This window comes from Carcharodon carcharias, chromosome 13 (genome assembly GCF_017639515.1).
Source record: "Carcharodon carcharias isolate sCarCar2 chromosome 13, sCarCar2.pri, whole genome shotgun sequence".
NCBI lineage: Eukaryota > Metazoa > Chordata > Chondrichthyes > Lamniformes > Lamnidae > Carcharodon > Carcharodon carcharias.
Genome location: NC_054479.1, coordinates 29020048 through 29039137, shown reverse-complemented (window position 1 = coordinate 29039137; position 19090 = coordinate 29020048). Strand labels below are relative to the sequence as shown.

The following is a 19090-nucleotide window of genomic DNA, read 5'->3' as shown; positions in this document are numbered from 1 at the left end:
CAAATCATCTTGCAATGAAGGCCAACATACCATTTGCCTTCTTAATTGCTTGCTGCACCTGCTTATTTACTTTCATCAGCTGATGTACAAGGACACCTAGATCCCTTTGTACACCCACATTTCCCAATATATAACCATTTAAATAATACTCTGCCTTTCTGTTTGTCACACCGAAGCGTATAACTTCACATTTATCCACGTTATACTGCATCAACCATGTGTTTGCCAACACACACAACTTGTCTAAATCACCTTGAAGCCTCCTTGCATCCTCTTCACAACTCTCAACCCCGCCCAGTTTTGTGTCATCAGCAAACTTAGAAATATTGCATTTGGTTTCCTTATCCAAGTCATTTATATATATATTGTGAATAGCTGGGGCTCAAGCGCTGATCCCTGCAGTACACCACTAGTCACTGCTTGCCACCCGGAAAAAGACCCATTTTTTTCCACTCTCTGTTTCCGGTCTGTCAACCAATTCTCGATCCATGCCAGTATAATACTCCCAATGCCATGTGTTTTAATTTTGCCCACAAGCGTCTTATGTGGGACCTTATATCCAAAGGATCTTGAAATCCAAATACACCACATCCACTGGTTCTCCTTTATCTATTCTACTAGTTACATCCTCAAAAAACTTCAGTAGATAAGCTAAGCATGACTTCCCTTTCATAAACCCACTCTGACTTTGCCTAATCCCTTTAATGCTTTCCAAGTGTTCTGTTACCACGTCTTTTATAATAGACTCTAGCATTTGCCCCACTACTGATGTTAGGCTAACTGGTCCGTAATTCTCTTTATTCTCTCCCTCCTTTTTTAAATAGTGGTGTTATATTTGCCACCCTCCAACCTGTAGAAACTGTTTCAGAGTCTATAGAATTTTGGAAGATGACCACTAATGCATCCAATATTTCCAGGGCCACTTCCTTTAGTACTCTGGGATGTAGATTATCAGGCCCTGTGGATTTTTCAGCCTTTAACTCCATTAATTTCTCTCATACCTTTTTTTTACTAATACTGATTTTCTTCAATTTCCTCTCTCACTAGACCATTGGTTCCTTAACATTTCTGGGAAATTATTTGTGTCTTCTTTTGTGAAGACAGAACCAAAATATGTGTTCAATTCTTCTGCCATTTCTTTGTTCCCCATTATAATTTCCCGCGTTTCAGACTGTAAGGGACCTACATTTGTCTTTGCTAATCTTTTTCTCTTCACATATTTATAGAAGTTTAGATTTTATGTTCCTTGCAAGTTTACTCTCATATTCCATTTTCCCCTTATTGATTAATCTTTTTGTCCACTTTTGTTGAATTCTAAACTGCTCTCAATCCTCAGGCTTGCTGCTTTTTCTGGCAATTTTATATGTCTCCTCTTTGGATCCAATACTATCTAATTCCTTTTGTAAGCCATGGTTGAGCCACCTTTCCTGTTTTATTTTTGCGCTAGACGGGAATGAATAATTGTTGTAATTCATGCATATGTTCCTTAAATATTAGCCATTGCCTATCCAGTGCCAACCCTTTTAGTAAGGTTCCCTAATCCATCATTGTCAACCTGCACCTCATACCCCTGTAGTTCCCTTGATTTAGATTTAGGACCCTAGTTTCAGATTCAACTTCTTCATTCTCCATCTTAATGAACAATTCTGTCATTTTATGGTCACTCTTCCCCAAGGGACCCCTCACAACAAGATTGTTAATTAATCCTTTCTTATTGCACAATACCCAGTCTAGGTTAGCCTGCTCTCCAGTTGGTTCCTCAGCGTATTGGTCTAAAAAACCATCGCGTACACACACCAGAAAATCCTCCTCCACAGTATTATTGCTAGTTTGGTTTGCCCAATCTAAATGTAGATTAAAGTCACCCATGATTACAGTTGTACCCTTATTGCATGGATCTCTAGTTTCCAGCTTAATGCCTTCCCTTACATCTCCATTGCTGTTTAGGGGCCTAGAGACAACCCCCACCAACTTTTTCTGCCCCTTGGTGTTTCTTAAGTCCAGCCAAACAGATTCCACATCATGATTTTCCGAGCCAATATCCTTCCTCACTATTGCATTGATTTCATTCTTTACTAATAATGCTACCCCACCTTCTTTCCCTATTTGTCTGTCCTTCCTAAACATTGAATACCCCTGGATGTTCAGTTCCCATCCTTGGTCACCCTGTGGCCACGTCTCCGTAATTGCAACTATATCATAACCGTTTATATCTATTTGTCCTGTTAATTCATATACCTTATTGCAACTGCTCCATGCATTAAGATACAATGCCTTTAGACTTGTCTTTTTAACCTTGTTAGCCATTTTAGCTTTATTTTGCACATGACCCCATTTGATTTTTACCCTTGTTTTTTCTGCCTTCCACTTTTGCTTTTTACTTTTCTGTCTTTTGTTTCTATCCTTGTTTCCACCTCCTCTGCCTCCCTGCTCGTTCTAGTTTAAACCCTCCCCGACCATACTAGCAATATTGGTGTATGTTTGGCTGCTTGATGATTCACTTCATCCAAAGTTTGGCATCCAGGATTCTGTAGTACCAATCCGAAATAAAAGATAAATATGACAAGAGTAGGCCTATAATGAAATTTGTTTAATCTGTAGGTTACTAATGAATAATAATTGGCAGCAGAATACAAGGTGAAAATATGCATGTATGGGTGTAAAGTTAGTGGAGTGCACTAGTACATGACAAATTCCTTTTAAGCAATAGAATTTGAAACACAAATGAACAGAATAAAAACGTTGCCATAAATTTTGCTTCTAGTGAAACTGACTTAGTGAGATTCTTATTTTAATATAGTTGTGCCCCTTAACTTTGATATACTTGAAATGTTTTAGGAAGATATATAATAATTTGTCTTGAAATTATTACTTTGCAAAGAGTTGATTCAAAGACACTGTCTGAAGACTCTGGACCTCATTAGTCTCATGGCATCAGGTCAAACATGGGCAAGGAAACCTCCTGCATGCGTTCCCCCTCAGCTGATGAATCAGTACTCCTCCATGTTGAGTATCGCTTGGATGGTGGTAAGGATGCAGAATGTACTCTGGGTGGGGGACTTCAATGTCCATCAACAAGAGTGGCTCGGTAGCGGCACCACAGACAGAGCTGGCTGAGTCCTAAAGGACATAAAGCTAGATTGAGTCTGCAGCAGGTGGGGAGGGAACCAATAAGAGGGAAAAACATACTTGACCTCATCCTCACTAACCTGCCTGTCCCAGATGCATGTGTCCATGACAGTATCAGTAGAAGTGACCACTGCATAGTCCTTATTGAGACTAAGTCCCATCTTCACGTTGAGGATACCCCTCCACCATGTTGTGTGGCACTACAACTGTGCTAAATGGGTTGGATTTTGAACAGCTCTAGCAACTCAAAACTAGGCAGCCATGAGGTGCTGTGGGCCATCAGCAGCAGCAGAATTGTACTCAACCACAATCTAACCTCATGGCCCGGCATGTTCCACGCTCAACCTTTATCACCAAGCCAGGGGATCAACCATGGTTCAATGAAGAGTTCAAGAGGACATGCCAGTAGCAGCACCAGGCATACCTAAGAATTTGGTGTCAATCTGGTGAAACTACAACACAGGACTACTTGCGTGCCAAACAGCATAAGCAGCAATTGATAGACAGAGCTAAGCGAATCCGCAACCAACAGATCAGACCTAAACTCTGCAGTCCTGCCACATCCAGCTGTGAATGATGGTGGATAATTAAACAACTCACTGGAGAAGGAGGCGCCACAAATATCCCCATTTTCAATGATGGAGGAGCCCAGCGCATTAGTGCAAAAGGTAAGGCAAAATCTTTAGCCAGAAGTGCCGAGTGAATGATCCATCTCGGCTTCCTCTGAAGGTCCGCAGCATCACTGATGCCAGTTTTCAGCCAATTCAATTCACTCCACGTGGTATCAAGAAACGGCTGAAAGCACTGGGTACTGCAAGGCTTTGGGCCCTGATAATATTCTGGTAATTATGCTGAAGACATGTGCTCCAGAATTTGCTGTGCCCCTGACCAAGCTGTTCCAGTACAGCTACAACACTGGCATCTACTTGGCAATGTGGAAAATTGCCCAGGTATGTCCTGTACACAAAAAGCAGGACAAATCTAACCTGGCCATTTACCGTCCCATCAGCCTACTCTCGATCATCAGTAAAGTGATGGAAGGGGCCATCATTATTGCTATCAAGCGGCACTTGCTTAGCAATAACTGCTTCCTGATGCTCAGTTTGGGTTCTGCGAGGGTCACTCAGTTCCTGATCTCATTACGGTATTGGCCCAAACATGGACTAAAGAGTTGAATCCCAGAGGTAAGGTGAGAATGACTGCCCTTGAAATCAGGCCCCATTTGACCGAGTATATCATCAAGGAGCCCTAGCAAAACTGGAGTCGATGGGAATCGGGAGGGAAAAAAAATCTGCTGGTTGGAGTCATACCTAGCGCAAAAGAAGATGATTGTGCTGGTTGGAGACCAATCATCTCAGTTCCAGGACATCACTGCAGGTGTTCCTCAGGGTAGTGTCCTCACCCCAACCATCTTCAGCTGCTTCGCCAATGACCTCCTTTCCATCATGAGGTCAGAAGTGGGGATGTTCGCTGATAGCACAATGTTCAGCACCATTTACAACTCCTCAAATACTGAAGCAGTTTATGTCCAAATGCAGCAAGACGTGGACAATACCAGGGCTTGGGCTGACAAGTGGCAAGTAACATTTATGCCACACAATTGCTAGGCAATGACCATCGCCAACAAGTGGGAATCTAACTATAGCCCCTTGACATTCAATGGCATTACCATTTCTGAATTCCTATCAACATCCTGGAGGTTACCATTGACCAGAAGCTAAACTGGACTAGCCATATAAATACTGTGGCTACAAGAGCAGGTCAGAGGCTAGGAATCCTGTGGAGAGTAACCCGCCTCCTGACTTCCCAAAACCCATCCACCATCTACAAGGCATAAGTCAGGAGTGTGATGGAATAACACCCCCCCCCCCCCTCCAATTGCCTGGATGAGTGCAGCACCAACAACATAGAAGAAGCTCAAAGCTCAATACCATCTAGGACAAAACAGTCTGCTTGATTGGCACCCCTTCCACAAACATTTACTTCCTCCACCATTGACTAACAGTGACAGTTTGTACTATCTACAGAATGCACAGCAGGAATTCACCAAGGCTTCTTACGCAGCACCTTCCAAACCCACGACCGCTACCATCTAGAAGGACAAGGGCAGTAGATAGATGGGAACAGCACCACCCCTCTATGGTAACAATAGTTTTAACTAATGTGTAGTATGCCTTTCAAAAAGATGTTAAAAAGGAATATCACATGATCGTGTGTAACCTTTGGTCGAGTAGCGCCGGCTAACTAGTTAGTTTGTAGTCAGTAGTCTGCAGTGAGCAGAAGTATAGAGATAGTTTGGTGCAGAAGCGCACGTTAGTCACTGCTAAGTATCGTGTAAATAAATAGAATGTGTTTCACCTAAGAAGTGTGTACTGAACTACTCTATCTAAAGTGCCAACTCAGACACCCCGCAACAAGCATGCAATTGGGACTCTTAAGTCACAATACCTTCTAAGCCTCTCACCATCTTGGCTTGGAACTATATTGTCATTCCTTTACTGTTGCTGGGTCAAAATCATGGAACTCCTTCCCTAACAGCACTGTAAGTGCACCTACATCACAGGACTGCAGAGGTTCAAGAAGGCAGCTCACCACCACCTTCTCAAGGGCAATTAGGGACGTGCCTCCAATGCCAGTATATCTTTCCTTAGATAAGGGGACCAAAATTGCTTGCAGTATTCCAGATGTGATCTAACTGGTGCCTTGTATAGTTTTAGCAAGACTTCCCTATTTTTAATACTCTATTCCCTTTGAAATAAAGGCCAATATTCCATTTGACCTTCTCTATTACCTGTTGAACTTGTATGCTAGCTTTTTACGATTCATGCATGAGGGCTCCCAAATCCCTCTGTGCTGCAGCTTTCTGAAGTCTTTCTCCATTTAAATAATATTCAGCTCCTCTATTCTTCCTGCCAAAGTGCATAACCTCACATTTTCCCACATTATATTCCATCTGCCAAGTTTTGCCCACTTACTTAATCTGTCTATATCCCTCTGTAGACTTGGTATCCTCCTCACCACTTGCCTTCGCACCTATTCTTGTGTGATCCACAAACTTGGTGATAATACATTCACTTCCCTCATCCAAGTCATTAATATATATAGTAATATATATATAGTAAATAATTATTGCCCCAGCACTGATCCCTGTGGCACTCCACTAGTTATAGGTTGACATCCTGAAAATGCCCCCCTTATCCGAACTCTGTCTTCTATTAGTTAGCCAACCCTCTATCCATGCTAACATACGATCCCCAACACCATGGGCTCTTATTAAGTAGCCTTATGTGCGGTACCTTATCGACCACCTTTTGGAAATCTAAATATATTACATCTACTGGTTCCCCTTTATCTATTCTGCTTATTACCTTCTCAAAGAATTCTAATAAATTTGTCAGGCATGATTCCCCTTCATGAAGCCATACTGACTCTGTTTGATTATATTATGCATTTCTAAATGCTCCGCTATTACATCCTTTGTAATAGACGCTAACATTTTCCCAATGACATATGTTAAGCTAACTGTTTTGTTTTAATCTCCCTTTTTGAATAAGGGTGTTTCATTGGCAGTTTTCCAATCCTCTGGGATTTTTCCAGAATCTAAGGATTCTTAGAAGATTACTACCAGTGCACCCACCAACTGTGTAGCTATTTCCTTTAATGTCCTAGGATGCAACTCATCAGGTCCAGGTGACTTATTGGCCTTTAGCCCCATTAGTATCCCTAATATTTTTGCTCTAGTGATAGTTATTGTATTTATTTCCTCCTCTTTTCCCCTCTCCCCACTTTTGTCCCTTGATCAATTAGCATCTTTGGAATGCTGTTAGTGTTCTTCTGTTAATTACACCAGGTGTACTGGACCGAGGACTTTTGGGAATACAGTGGCTTTTTAACCTGCCTGCTCTGGATTTGGCCCACACCCATTTTTACGAAGGTAGCAGGCTTATTTCCAGGCCATTTATTGCCTGGACCTCTGGACAATCCCACTTGCTTGCAGTCTTGAGACAGAGCCAGAATCGTGACAATGGCATTAGTCCCATCTCCTGATTGAGCCTCCAACATGAAAATCCGGCTCTTGGTCTCTGCTGAATTTGCTGACCTGAACTGATGGGATGGAAAAAAGCAGGAGAGCAGCAGCATTGTTCCTATGACTAGCAAGAATAATATTGCTACTGTCTCTAATTTGCTGTCCAACAACTTTGTGCATTTTTGTATTTCTTTTGTTTAAAAAGGGAATCAGTCAAGTATATTATCCTTTTGCCACGCTTGAGTCCTTAGGCATTGAGAAATACAGAGCTAGTGTTTCTGTAGCCCATGTATAGTTTGGCAACCCATGAACTCAAGCCCACAGACCTTGAGCACAAGTTGGCAAGAGCCAAGGTTTGGGAATGCTCACGAGGTTACTGCTAGAGTTTAACAGACAGAAACTACACAATGGTTTCTTGCTGCACTTCCAATTAGAGCTTGGTTTGTTTGCTGAACTGTATGGAATCCCACATTGATAACAACTTGATTTTTAAACATTTTCATCCTTGTTTTCAAATCCCTTCATGGCCTGCTCCTCACTATCTCAATAACCTCAAGTCCTATAACCCTCAGATCTAATTCTGGCCTCTTTTGCATTCCTGATTTCAATTGTTGCACCTTTGCCTAAAGCTGCCTTGGCCTTAAGTTCTGGAATACCCTCCCTATACATCTAAATCTCAACTTCTTTCTCTCTTCCTATAAAATGCTCCTTAAAACTTACTTCTGATCAATGTTCTCAATCTGTCCTAATTCTCCTTATGTGGCATGATGTCATATTTTGTTTGATGATACTCCTGACAAGCACATTGAAATGAGGTGCTGTATAAATGCAAGTTAAGAACATAATAAACAGGAGTAGGCAAAACAGCCCATCAAACTTGCTCAGTCATTCAATTAGGTCATGGTTCCTCTACAGCGATTCCACTCTCCTGCCCTATCTCCATAACCATGAGGTCCCCTTAGTGCCAAAAATCTACTGATCTTGGTCTTGAATATGTTCATTGACTAAGAATCCAGAGCAACCTGGGATAGAGAATGACAAAGATTTACAACCCTCTGAGTGAAGAAATTTCTCCTCCCCTCAGTCCTAAATGACCATCCCAGGGTTCTGCAACCTGCAACTCTGGAGCCATATGTGGCTCCTTAATATCTCATTTGTGGTCCTGACCTTTTCCAAAAGGATCATATTAACTTGAAAAAAGCCAAAAAAAAAGGTAAGCCAGGAAAAATAAGAGCTATGTTTTTATTGTGGAGCTAAAAGGCTAATCATTATGCTGTACTTCACAGTATCAAATGATTATATAAACAAAAAAAATCACTTTGCTCTAAATAAACCTGTTTAAGTGGTAAAGCTACACTATGGTTATAGATAATGCCTTTGATTTGAGGAACAGGTTTTATGGCTGTGACTTTTTTGGTTCTAATATAGCGGAGGCGATAAATTATTCTGTGCTATTGAAGCTAATTTTTTTTGCGAGAATTAATAGCTGAAAATGCTGTCTTAATTGAACATATCAAATTTGTTTTCAACATTACTAATGAAATTGTAGTAAACGGTCAGAAAAAGCAATAACACAATCAGGTGTATTTTAATTTCATTTTTTAGTAATAAGTCCAATACTTCTATTTTATTATATATGAAAATTTCACATTCCACCAAAGATACTAGACAATTTGCCAAGCATTTGCTTTCAAAATTCTGAATTTTCATCTTGCCACTTCCAGTAGCACTAGACTCGCCAGCCAGAGGAAACAACTTCTTAACATTTACCCTGTCAGTTCGTCTAAGAATTTTATATGTTTCAATGAGATCACCTCTCGTTTTTCTAAAATCCAGAGAATATAAGCCAATACTACATGCTCTCGCCTCATACGACAGCCCTTCTGTTCCAGAAATCCATCTAATGAACTTTTGTTGCAACCATCTAAGCAAATATATCTGTATATTCTATCTTAGACAAGGAAACGAAAACTGTCCAACCATTCCAGGTGGGGTCTCAACAAAACCCTATATAATTGCAGCAAGACTTCCTTACTCTTATACTCCAGCACCCTTGCAATAAAGGCTGACATTTGCCTTCCTAATTGCTCACATGTTAACTTTGTGATTTGTGTACAGTCACAACTTAGAACAAACATTTATTAGTCTTTCACCTATTAAAATAAATTCTGTGTCTCCGTTCTTTCTACCAAAGCAGATAATTTCACATTTTCCAGCATTATATGCCAGCTGCCACCTATCGTACAGTCACTTAACCGGTCTTTATTCCTTTACAGACTTTTGCATCCTCTCAATTTACATTTCCACCTAGATTTTTATCATCAACAAACTTGGATACATTGACCTCATTAAGTCATTTAGATGACTATTTACAGATTGTAAATAGCTGAGGCCCCAGCACTGATCCTTGCTGCACTCTGCTAGTTACACCGTGCTATCTTGAAATTGATCTGTTTATTCCTATTCTGTTTTCTGTCCTTATAAGCAATCCTTAATCCATGTTAATATATTAACCCCATCCCATCAGCCTTCATCTTATGTGACAACCTCTTATGTGCCACCTTATCAAATGCCTTTGAAAAATCCAAATATACTACATCTTCTGGTTACCTTTTATCTACCTTGCTAGCTAGGTTTGACAAACATTGCTTCACTTCTATAAAACCATACCAATTCTCCCTAATCATATTAAGATTTACCAAGAGACCTTTTACCATGCCCTTAATAGATTTTAGTACTAAGTAATAGATTGTTATTGCTTCACTGCAGAATTCCCGTTAAAAAACAAATGGGCTGCCACCTTCCTCTGTACCAAAAAACCTACCAGCATTGCTTCTGTCTGTCGCTGTGAGAACAGTATTGATCGAGACCTCACAAGTAAATTGTAACTGACTTTGAATTTTGGATCATGTGAAGTACTGCAATTTCAAAGTTCATTTCCTTAAAATTGTAGCCAGAAAGAATGTCTTCCTGATCCAGACAGGCTGACTAATGGCTCTCATTGTGTTACTGAACATTTATCCTTTATCCTGCCTTTGGCATAACCCATTCTCTCCTTTCCTTCCTGCTCACAAACTTTCCAATCTTGGTCAGTATCTTGAAGGAAAATCCTAAATCCACATCACTTTTATGACCTTATCTCTTTATCTCGGGGTTGGTGGTGGTGGGATAGGGCAAGGCTTTGACTTGAGCAAATTATATCCTGCCAAACATAGGCATTGCTCCTGCTTGTATGAATGCTCTTGAGAACCTCATTGTCTCACACAGTTACAACCTTCCAGCAAGGACAAGTGATCGGCTGCATATTTTGGGTGCAGGGTGTTAAGTAGTTTTTATTTTGCATGCAAAGCTCAGCTCTTTTATTTACTCATGTCACAGCAATATCCAGTGTAGAATTAGAATTTGTTGAGTGGACTGTTCCCCTCCCCGTGCTCCATATTGGTTTTATCTTTCTGCCACTGAGTGACACTTGTACATGATTTTTAAATGCATTTTGTTGTTTGTTGAGCATTCCATGTATGATGCAATTTTAAGGACATTGTTTAAACAATGAGGAAGGAAATATACTGTAACCAAATTGTTGGAGATCATGTAGACTTTGTGAATAAACTTTTATCTCAATCGGAGACTTCTAGGGATATAGCCGTAATGTTTTGTGTAATTTTCTTGCCAGCAGGTATACATAAATGTTATGCAAAATATTGCTACTATATTTTGCTATTCGTGAAACTTGCATTATGATCCTGAGCTAACAAAGGAATACACTCACTAAACATTAAAATACCTGTTCCACTGTGTTGACCAAAACAATTTAGTGATTAAAAACTCATGAATCACATGAACGCAAGAGACAAAACTTAATGTGCCAACTATTTAAGGTTCTTGCTTATTTCTGCAATCTGTTGAGAAGAGATTTGACATTTTTACAATCTGTAACAATTGACTAATGAAGAAATTGTCACTGTCGCTGGGTCAAAACCCTGGAGCCCCCTCCCTAACAGCACTGTGGATGTACCTACACTACGTGGACTACAGTTGTTCAAGAAGGCAGCTCACCACCACCTTCTCGAGGGTAGTTAGGGTTGGCCTAGCCAGCGATGCCCAAATCCCATGAACGCATAAAAAACGTAATGGTTTAAATTGTTCTTTTTCTGTAGAGAGAGTGACTGAAATCGCATTAACAATTATCACACTACGCTCTTAGTTACCAGCTTTAACTTTCTGCGATGAATTTCATGAGCAATTAATTTCACATCCAGGAAGATCTTCAAAATAACGGGGATGCTAAGGGCACGATGTCGTTTGTGCAAAACCAATTGTGGAGTGGCATAAATCAACCAGCGAGTTCTTTAGATTCAAATTCTTAGCGTATCTTTTAATCCCATGCATTTGGAGGCCAAATGCACACTAATAATGGCGTCATACCATTACTTCACCAGCATGATCTGACCCAACCTGACTGACATTGATTTTTTTTTACCCCTCAGTATTGTAGCTTCAAAACCCTTGAAATTGTAACCTTAGTGTCTGAAATATTGCTGCAAAGGATTCAGAATGCTTCCCTGAAAAAATGAAAAATCAGCGGAGGGATATTCAAATTACATTTACCCATGTTGTTGCAATCTGCTGACAATTATTCTCAAGTGCAATTAGGGGCAGGTAACAAATGCAGGCCAGGAATGAAGTTTTTAAAAAAGAGTGAATCTATACAGGATCACATTTGACGTACAGGAAGATTTTACTCCTGGTTAGTTTATAATGATATTTACATGATGTTTGCTTTCCCTTTCAATGATTTCCAAATTTGCCACTCATTTACAGAGAGGTTGTTTTGATTTCCTGTTTCCAGTTTGTTACTTGTAACCCAATTTCTACAATTTCTATAGAATTGGAACTTAAAGCATTTCTTAATTTAGCCCAGTTCAGCCTAGAAATTGGTTTATAAACTGTGTGAATTTATAGTGACAAGAATTGCTAAGTTTTAATTGCTCATTTGATTTACTTAGAAATCAGTCGATTTATTTCCTTGTTGTAATTAACAACTTTGCATCTTTGATGTGAAAGAAAAGGTTCACATCTTTGTGTATGTTTGTATTTGGCACATGTTTAAAAAATTTGATAGCCAGATATATGTCATTATACAGTAAGCCCCCATTTAACATCAACTCACTTAACATTGTTTCACTTTAATGTCAGTAATAGTGTCAAGGGCCGGAATTTTCCGGCTGCAGATGTGGCGAGCCATTTAAACCTCCATTTACTTTGGTGGGACCAGAAGATGCCACCAGCGAGAGGGGCAGAGAATCCCGTCTAATATATCTGTTTAATATTGCCAGTTTCATTTTAACGTCGCTTGACACAGACTTCCTCTTCTCTGGCCTGCCTGTTCAGATGACTTTCCTGGAGTGCTTCCACCCTTGCCCTCAGTCCCTCGTCACCCTAGTCTTGCCAACTCCTGCCCTTGCCGACTCCCGGCCTTTGTTCTTATCTTAGTCCCCCGGATCTGTTCTTCAGCTGCTCCTCTTTTGGCTCTTGTCTTCTGTTCTGAACTCTCACTGAAGTCCTTAGTCACAATTTTCAGGAACGCAACCACAACTTTAAGTGAGGATTTACTCTATTTGTAGCTTTGATGGTTGTGGTGTTATTTATAACTAAGTATAAAGTATTGTCTGGAAGTATAACTTCAAAGGAAGCCAATGATGTAATACTTGTGACACAAGCTGGAGTTTGAATTCAAATTTTGATGATTTACCATAGAAAATAGGAGCAGGAGTAGGTCATTCGAGCTTGCTCCGCCATTCATTATGATCATGGCTGATTCTCCATCTCAATGTTTTACTCCTGTGCTCTCCCCATACCCCTTGATGCCTTTAGAGCCTAGAAATCTATCTATTTCCTTCTTAAATATATTCAGTGACTTGGCCTCCACAGCCTTTTGTGGTAGAGAATTCCACAGGTTCAACATCCTCTGAGTGAAGAAGTTTCTCCTCAACAGCCTACCATGTATCCTGAGACTGTGAACCCTTTTGCTTCTCAATAGAGGGGTTCAATCCTCTAATTCAGAAGCTTTATATTTAAAGCTTTATAAAACTAAATTTACCATTTTTAAAAAGTCAGAATTATGCAACTTACAGAGATGCTTGCATTTGTTAGGAAGCCATCTTTATAAGATCTAATTGATCCTTTTTCACACAGCAAGTAGTTAGGGTTTGGAATGCACTGCCTAGAAGTGCGGTGGAGGCAGGTTTAGTTGAAGCATTCAGGAAAGTATTGGATGATTATTTAAATAGAAACAATGTGCTTGGGGTTATGGGGGAAAAGGCAGGAGATTGGTATTAAGTTAAAATGCTCAGAGAGCCAGTACAAATATGATGGACCGAATGGCCTCCTTCTAAACCGTAACAATTCTGAGATTGTTCTAGACCCTCCCCCTCCAACCAGAGGAAACCTCATCCCTACATCCAGTCTGTTCACCCCTGTCAGAATTTTATATGTTTTAATGAGATCCCCTTCTAATCTCCAGTGAATACAAGCCTAGTCGGCCCATTCTCTCCTTATACGACAATCCAGCCATCCCAGGAATCAGCCTGGCGAACCTTCGCTACAGTCCCTCTATGTGGCATGTATATCCTTTCTTAGGTAAGGAGACCAAAATTGCATACACTACTCCAGGTGTGGTCTCACCAAGGCCATGTGCAGCTGCAGTAAGACATCCTTTCTCCTGTACGCAAGTCCTCTAACAATGAAAGCCAACATACATTTGCCGCCTTAAAACTGCTTGCTGTACCTGCATGCTTGTTTTCAGTGATTGGTGCACAAGGACACCCAGATCCCTTTGTCCATCAACATTTCCCAATCTATCACCATTTAAATAATACTCTGTCATTCTATTTTTTCCAACCAAAGTGGATAACTTCACACTTATACACGTTTTATTGCATCAGACAAAAGGCTGTTTTGCTTCTCAATCGAAGAATTCGATCCTCTAATTCAGAAAGCTTTGTGATGATAAAACTAAACTTTCCATTTTAAAAAGTAGGAATTATCCAATTTATAGAGATGCTTGCATTTGTTGGGAAGCCATCTTTATAAAATCTAATTGATCCTTTACAGACTTACTGTATATATGTTTATATGGTATTTGTTTTAGTATTTGCTGTTCTTTGTTCTTGCTATTACTATTGTAAATAGTTGTTGCTTTTTTCTGTATATTTACCATTTCAAAAAATACAATTACAGCATAACTACATTAAATTTATTGTGACATTACCTGGGGAAGGAAATGTTTGCCTATGGGAAATGTTAAGTTGGTGATGTAAAAATGGTGAGGACCTGAAATTGTAACGCTTTTTAAAAAAAAAGTTAAAACCTTCTTATATCATTCAGCAGCACATAGTTGCTTGATGTTATGAGTTGTGAAGATAATTATTTTAAGATTATTGACTCTCAAATTCCTTTAATCATCTCTTGTTAATCCACCCAGAGATTATGGGCACTCCTCCTAAGCCTTTATTGCACATTACTTTGTTCATCTTATTTTGTCATAGCTGTACGGGTAACTCTCACTTAAAATAAATAAATAGAGATGATTCAAATGAATACTAATCAAAGGGGCAAACATATTTGCATGTTGTGGAAGGAAAGATGCTTCTGTAAAAGTTAGAGCATGTATGCCTTCTCTAACTAGGCGTCAAGCACCTTTCCATGTGACCATGCAAAGGTAGCATTTTTAAATTGAGAACAGAAAAGGCTGGAAGGTTAGTCTGCACCTGTGGGAGAAAAGACAGTTTGACATCTTGTGTCTCCTCCCATCATCGGAATTAAGGATTTTGCATTTGATAAATAACGCAAGGTATCAAATGCGCAGTGGTTGTTTTAAAGGGCCACAAATTAATCTGAATGATCAAATATGTGATACTGGTTATTTTCCCAAATATATTTGCCAATAAGTCTACAATTTAGTTAACAATTTAAATTTTTTGGGCATTAAAATAAAATGGATCAGATTTTGCTGTCTACGTTGAAGTTGTCTACAGAGTTTTCATGGGCTCCTCTGTGGAGATTTGCAGATCCATAGTACAAGGGATCTGTGCCATGTCTGAACAGAGCAAGGAACAGCAAGGGTTTTCAACTAATCAAATTGAAGAATCCTCACTGAGATGTGCAGGATCATAACCAGGAGGTATAAATTCAATGTAAATGTACATTATGTACGTTTATGCAAAGAAAATATTTGGAAAGGCAGGTGGGATTAAGAAAGAGCTAAGAGACAGCCTAAAATAATATTTTAATTTTTTACTTTGTGTCTTATTCCTAAGTATGTTTTTAAACCTCCAACACTAACTTCTGAAGAAATGAAACTCTACACTTGTAAAGTTAAACATTTAGTTTCACAGTAATTATCACTTTCTAAGCTGTTAAAATGCCATTTATTCTTGAATGTACCAGCCTGACAGTTTCTGGCATATTGATCAGGAAATGAGTGAGAATGAGCTGTAATTTTGGTGCTGAGTCTATTGGTGAGGACTATTACCATGCACCCTGCGGAGAAGCCGAGTATCACTGGGTTTTCACTTTTTACTGTGCACATACGTTCTTCAGCTTTTCACAGTTATAATGCCCAGTGCTGTTAGCCTCACTGTTACTCCTATTGCAAACCCCAGGCAATTAATTTTTAAAATGGCTATATTATTTATTGACAGTAACAGTGACAAGATTTTATAATTCAATACTCAGATAATTTTCTAAAGAAGATCAGTAATCCCTATTACCAAGCCTCATTATTGAAAATACTGGGGCTGGATTTTAGGCTCCCCTGCCAATGTATTTGAAGACAGGGGTGGGCTTGTTAAATCCTATGGGCAGCCTGCCCACCACCTACCTGCCTAGCTCTGCCCTCATGGCAATTATAACAGCAGCGAGGATGTTATCAGGTGGCCCACCTACCAGTGGGCCAAATAAGGCCCTTAAGTGGGCAATTAATGCTGATTTAAGGGCCCCATCCTTGGTCACCAGGATTTAACCACTGGCGGGAGAGGCCATCCTGGCAGGTTTCTCTGTGGGCTGGTGGCAAGTGGGAGGATCCCTCCCTAATGGCCCCTCAGTCCATCGGAGAGTCACTACCCCCCCCCCCCCCCCCCCCCCCCCCCCCACCACCACACACACATACACACACACACACTAGTTTTACTCCCTATAAGTTGCCCCCACCCCATGGCCTCTCAAACTCCAGCCCCTTACCCATCTCTTGCTTGGGCCAGCCAGCTTGGTACCCAGGGCGAACCCCAGACACATACCCAAATCCTGACCAATGATGCATGTCTCTGTCCCAAAGTACTGGAGTTTTACAGGTCCCTAGCCTCTGATTGGCTGGCAGCTCTCTGAGGCAGGATCTCCTGGTTTAGAAGGATGGAAAATCCACATTCAGCCTATTAATGGTCAAATTGCTGCAGGGCAGCGGGTGTTCCCCTTGGCAGCAACCCCACCTCCTCCCCCTGACCTTTTAGCTAGGGGATGGGGAATCCATTGCCTCGTATAATTTAGCCCCTGATTACTGATTTACCCCAGAATGCTAGGTACATAATAGCTTTACAACAATAGGTGTTAGTAAATGAATGATGATAAAAATATTGTCTGATTTGGCATACCAGTTTTTTCCCTTGTGATTTGGAGATAAGGAAAACAAGTTAACAGTGCTTTTTGGGAATTCACTCATGTATGGTACGAACATAGCTTTCACTTTTCTGGTGCTCAGAAAGCACATTGATAAAAACAAAAGGGCTGTAATAATTCATTATTTATTTTAAAAATTAAATGTAATTGCCTATTTTGAAAAGCCATTATCTTGCAGAGGAAACACCTGTCTTCTGTTATAATTTCAACTTTTTTCAGTTGGAATTGCCAAAGTTTTTTTTAACCTAGTTAATGTTTAGACTCAGTGACTTTTGCTCATAATTCCTTTGAGCACTGTTAAACTCTGCAGGTGTTACTTAATTACATGCCTTCTAACTTCAAAGCTTTTAGAAAGTTGGCCATTTGACTTTGTTCAGACTTCAGACTTGACCACATTTTATTCCCTTTGCTAAAATAAGTTTGTCAAAAAATAGACAAAGCCTGTTGATGCCTATGGTTATCATACTGCTAAAAACATAATATGTTTCTTTGGCTGGAAGTAACTCTTTTTCTCCCCAAACAGGTGGTTGATGCTGCCAAAAAGGCAAATGCTCATGATTTCATTGTATCGTTTGAGGTAAGGCTATGTAATATCAGTATCTAGCTATTAATCCAATCTTGGCATATAGATCAATAACTTTTCCTTAAAGTAACATCATATTTGAAGTTCCTTTAATTTGATTTTTGTTTGCTGTATGTATTTCTTACTGCCATGGTTGACCTGCTATCTTTGTACTCAATGTCAATGTTCTTTTATGATTTCTTCTTTTGTTTTATTTAATGGTTGCTTGTTCAAAATTCCATATATCTTTTGCATTAATTAACTTGTATGTGTATTTATAAATTGTAATTAAGTTTGAGCAATTAATATGCACAATGTATTTTTTTAAAAAGAAACAGTTTGCCGTGAAACTTGGGTTGCATGTGGGACCAGGAGGGAATGATAGAAATAACCATTAAGGTTTGAGGCTGACAAACTCTGAGAAGGTTTGGTAAGCTTTAGGATTAATTTTTCTGAAATTTCTTTTAATGTGCTTGGCTATAAAAGTTATATTTGGGGGTTTTGGTGAGATCACAGAATGGTTATAGCACAGGAAGGAAGGAAGCCATTCAGCCCTTCATGTCCTTGCAGCTCTCTGCAAGGGTAATTCACACTCTCCCCACCTTTCCCCATTTTCTCCTTCAGATAATTATCCAATTCTGTTTTGATAACCACAATTGAATTTGCCCCCACCAGACAGAGGCAGTGCATTCCAATCCTAAGTATTTACTGTGCCTTTTAAAGAAAAAAGTGTTGCCTTATGTCGCCTTTGATTCTTTTGCCATTCACCTTAAATTGATCTCCTCTGGCCTCAATCCTTCTGCCAATAGGAATAGTTTCTATCTATTCTGTAGACCCCTTATGATTTTGAACACCTATTAAATCTCTCAACCACCTCTTTCTCCAAAGAGAACAGCCCTAGCTTCTCCACTTTATCCATGTAGCTGAATTCCTTCACCTGTGGAACCATTCTCAAACCTTTTCTTGCACACTTGCCAATGTCTTCACATCCTTCCTAAAGTGTGATGCCCAGAATTGAACATGATGCTCCAGTTAAGACTGAGCCAGAGGTTTATAAAGGTTCACCATAAGTTCCTAGCTTTTGTATTCTATGATCAGAATCGTCCACTCCTGTTGACAGCGGGCATCATGGTGGGCATGAGCGGACAATATGGTGAGAAGGCCAAAAATCGGTTTTACGCCCTCATGAAAGCAGTTTGCGATTGTCCGCTCCGCCCGTCAATGGAGGGCCATATTTCCCACTGTCCAACATTGGGAACTTAATTTTAATGCATTTGCATCTCATCATTGTGCTCACACGCCAGAATCATCTCCCCACATCAAACTTACGTCCCACGTCAGCGTGACTTCTGAATGGTGTGATTTACGACTGCCTTTAAAAGGCATGCCCCTGATGAGCTGAACTTAGAGGGGAATTCGGAGGTGAGTCCACACAAACTTGTGCAGCACTTGCGAGGCTTACCCGTAGGACATTAAGGAAGAGGTGGGCGACACAGGCAAGTCGTTTTTTCCTGGCTGGCTTTAAGTGCAGTGTTGGGACAAGAGCTCCAGTGCAGTTGGGGTCATTGGGGTGTGGGTGGAGGGCAAGGCAGCACAGACTGAAGGAAGTACACAGGCACATACAGTGGGGTGGGTGTGAGGGAAGCAGCCACACACTTGGAAAAGGTTGTTAAAAGTGAGCATTCTTCCACACTGAGTCC

General features: G+C 40.2%; 1 protein-coding gene across 1 annotated transcript in view; it reads left to right on the top strand.

Moving 5' to 3' along the window:
- The window catches only part of LOC121286224 (ABC transporter B family member 1-like), a 196929-nt gene that overhangs the window by 125512 nt on the left and 52327 nt on the right, over positions 1-19090 (top strand). The window contains exon 17 of the mRNA XM_041203246.1: positions 17352-17405. Coding sequence (XP_041059180.1) covers positions 17352-17405 — 54 coding nt within the window. The remainder of the gene's footprint in view (positions 1-17351; positions 17406-19090) is intronic.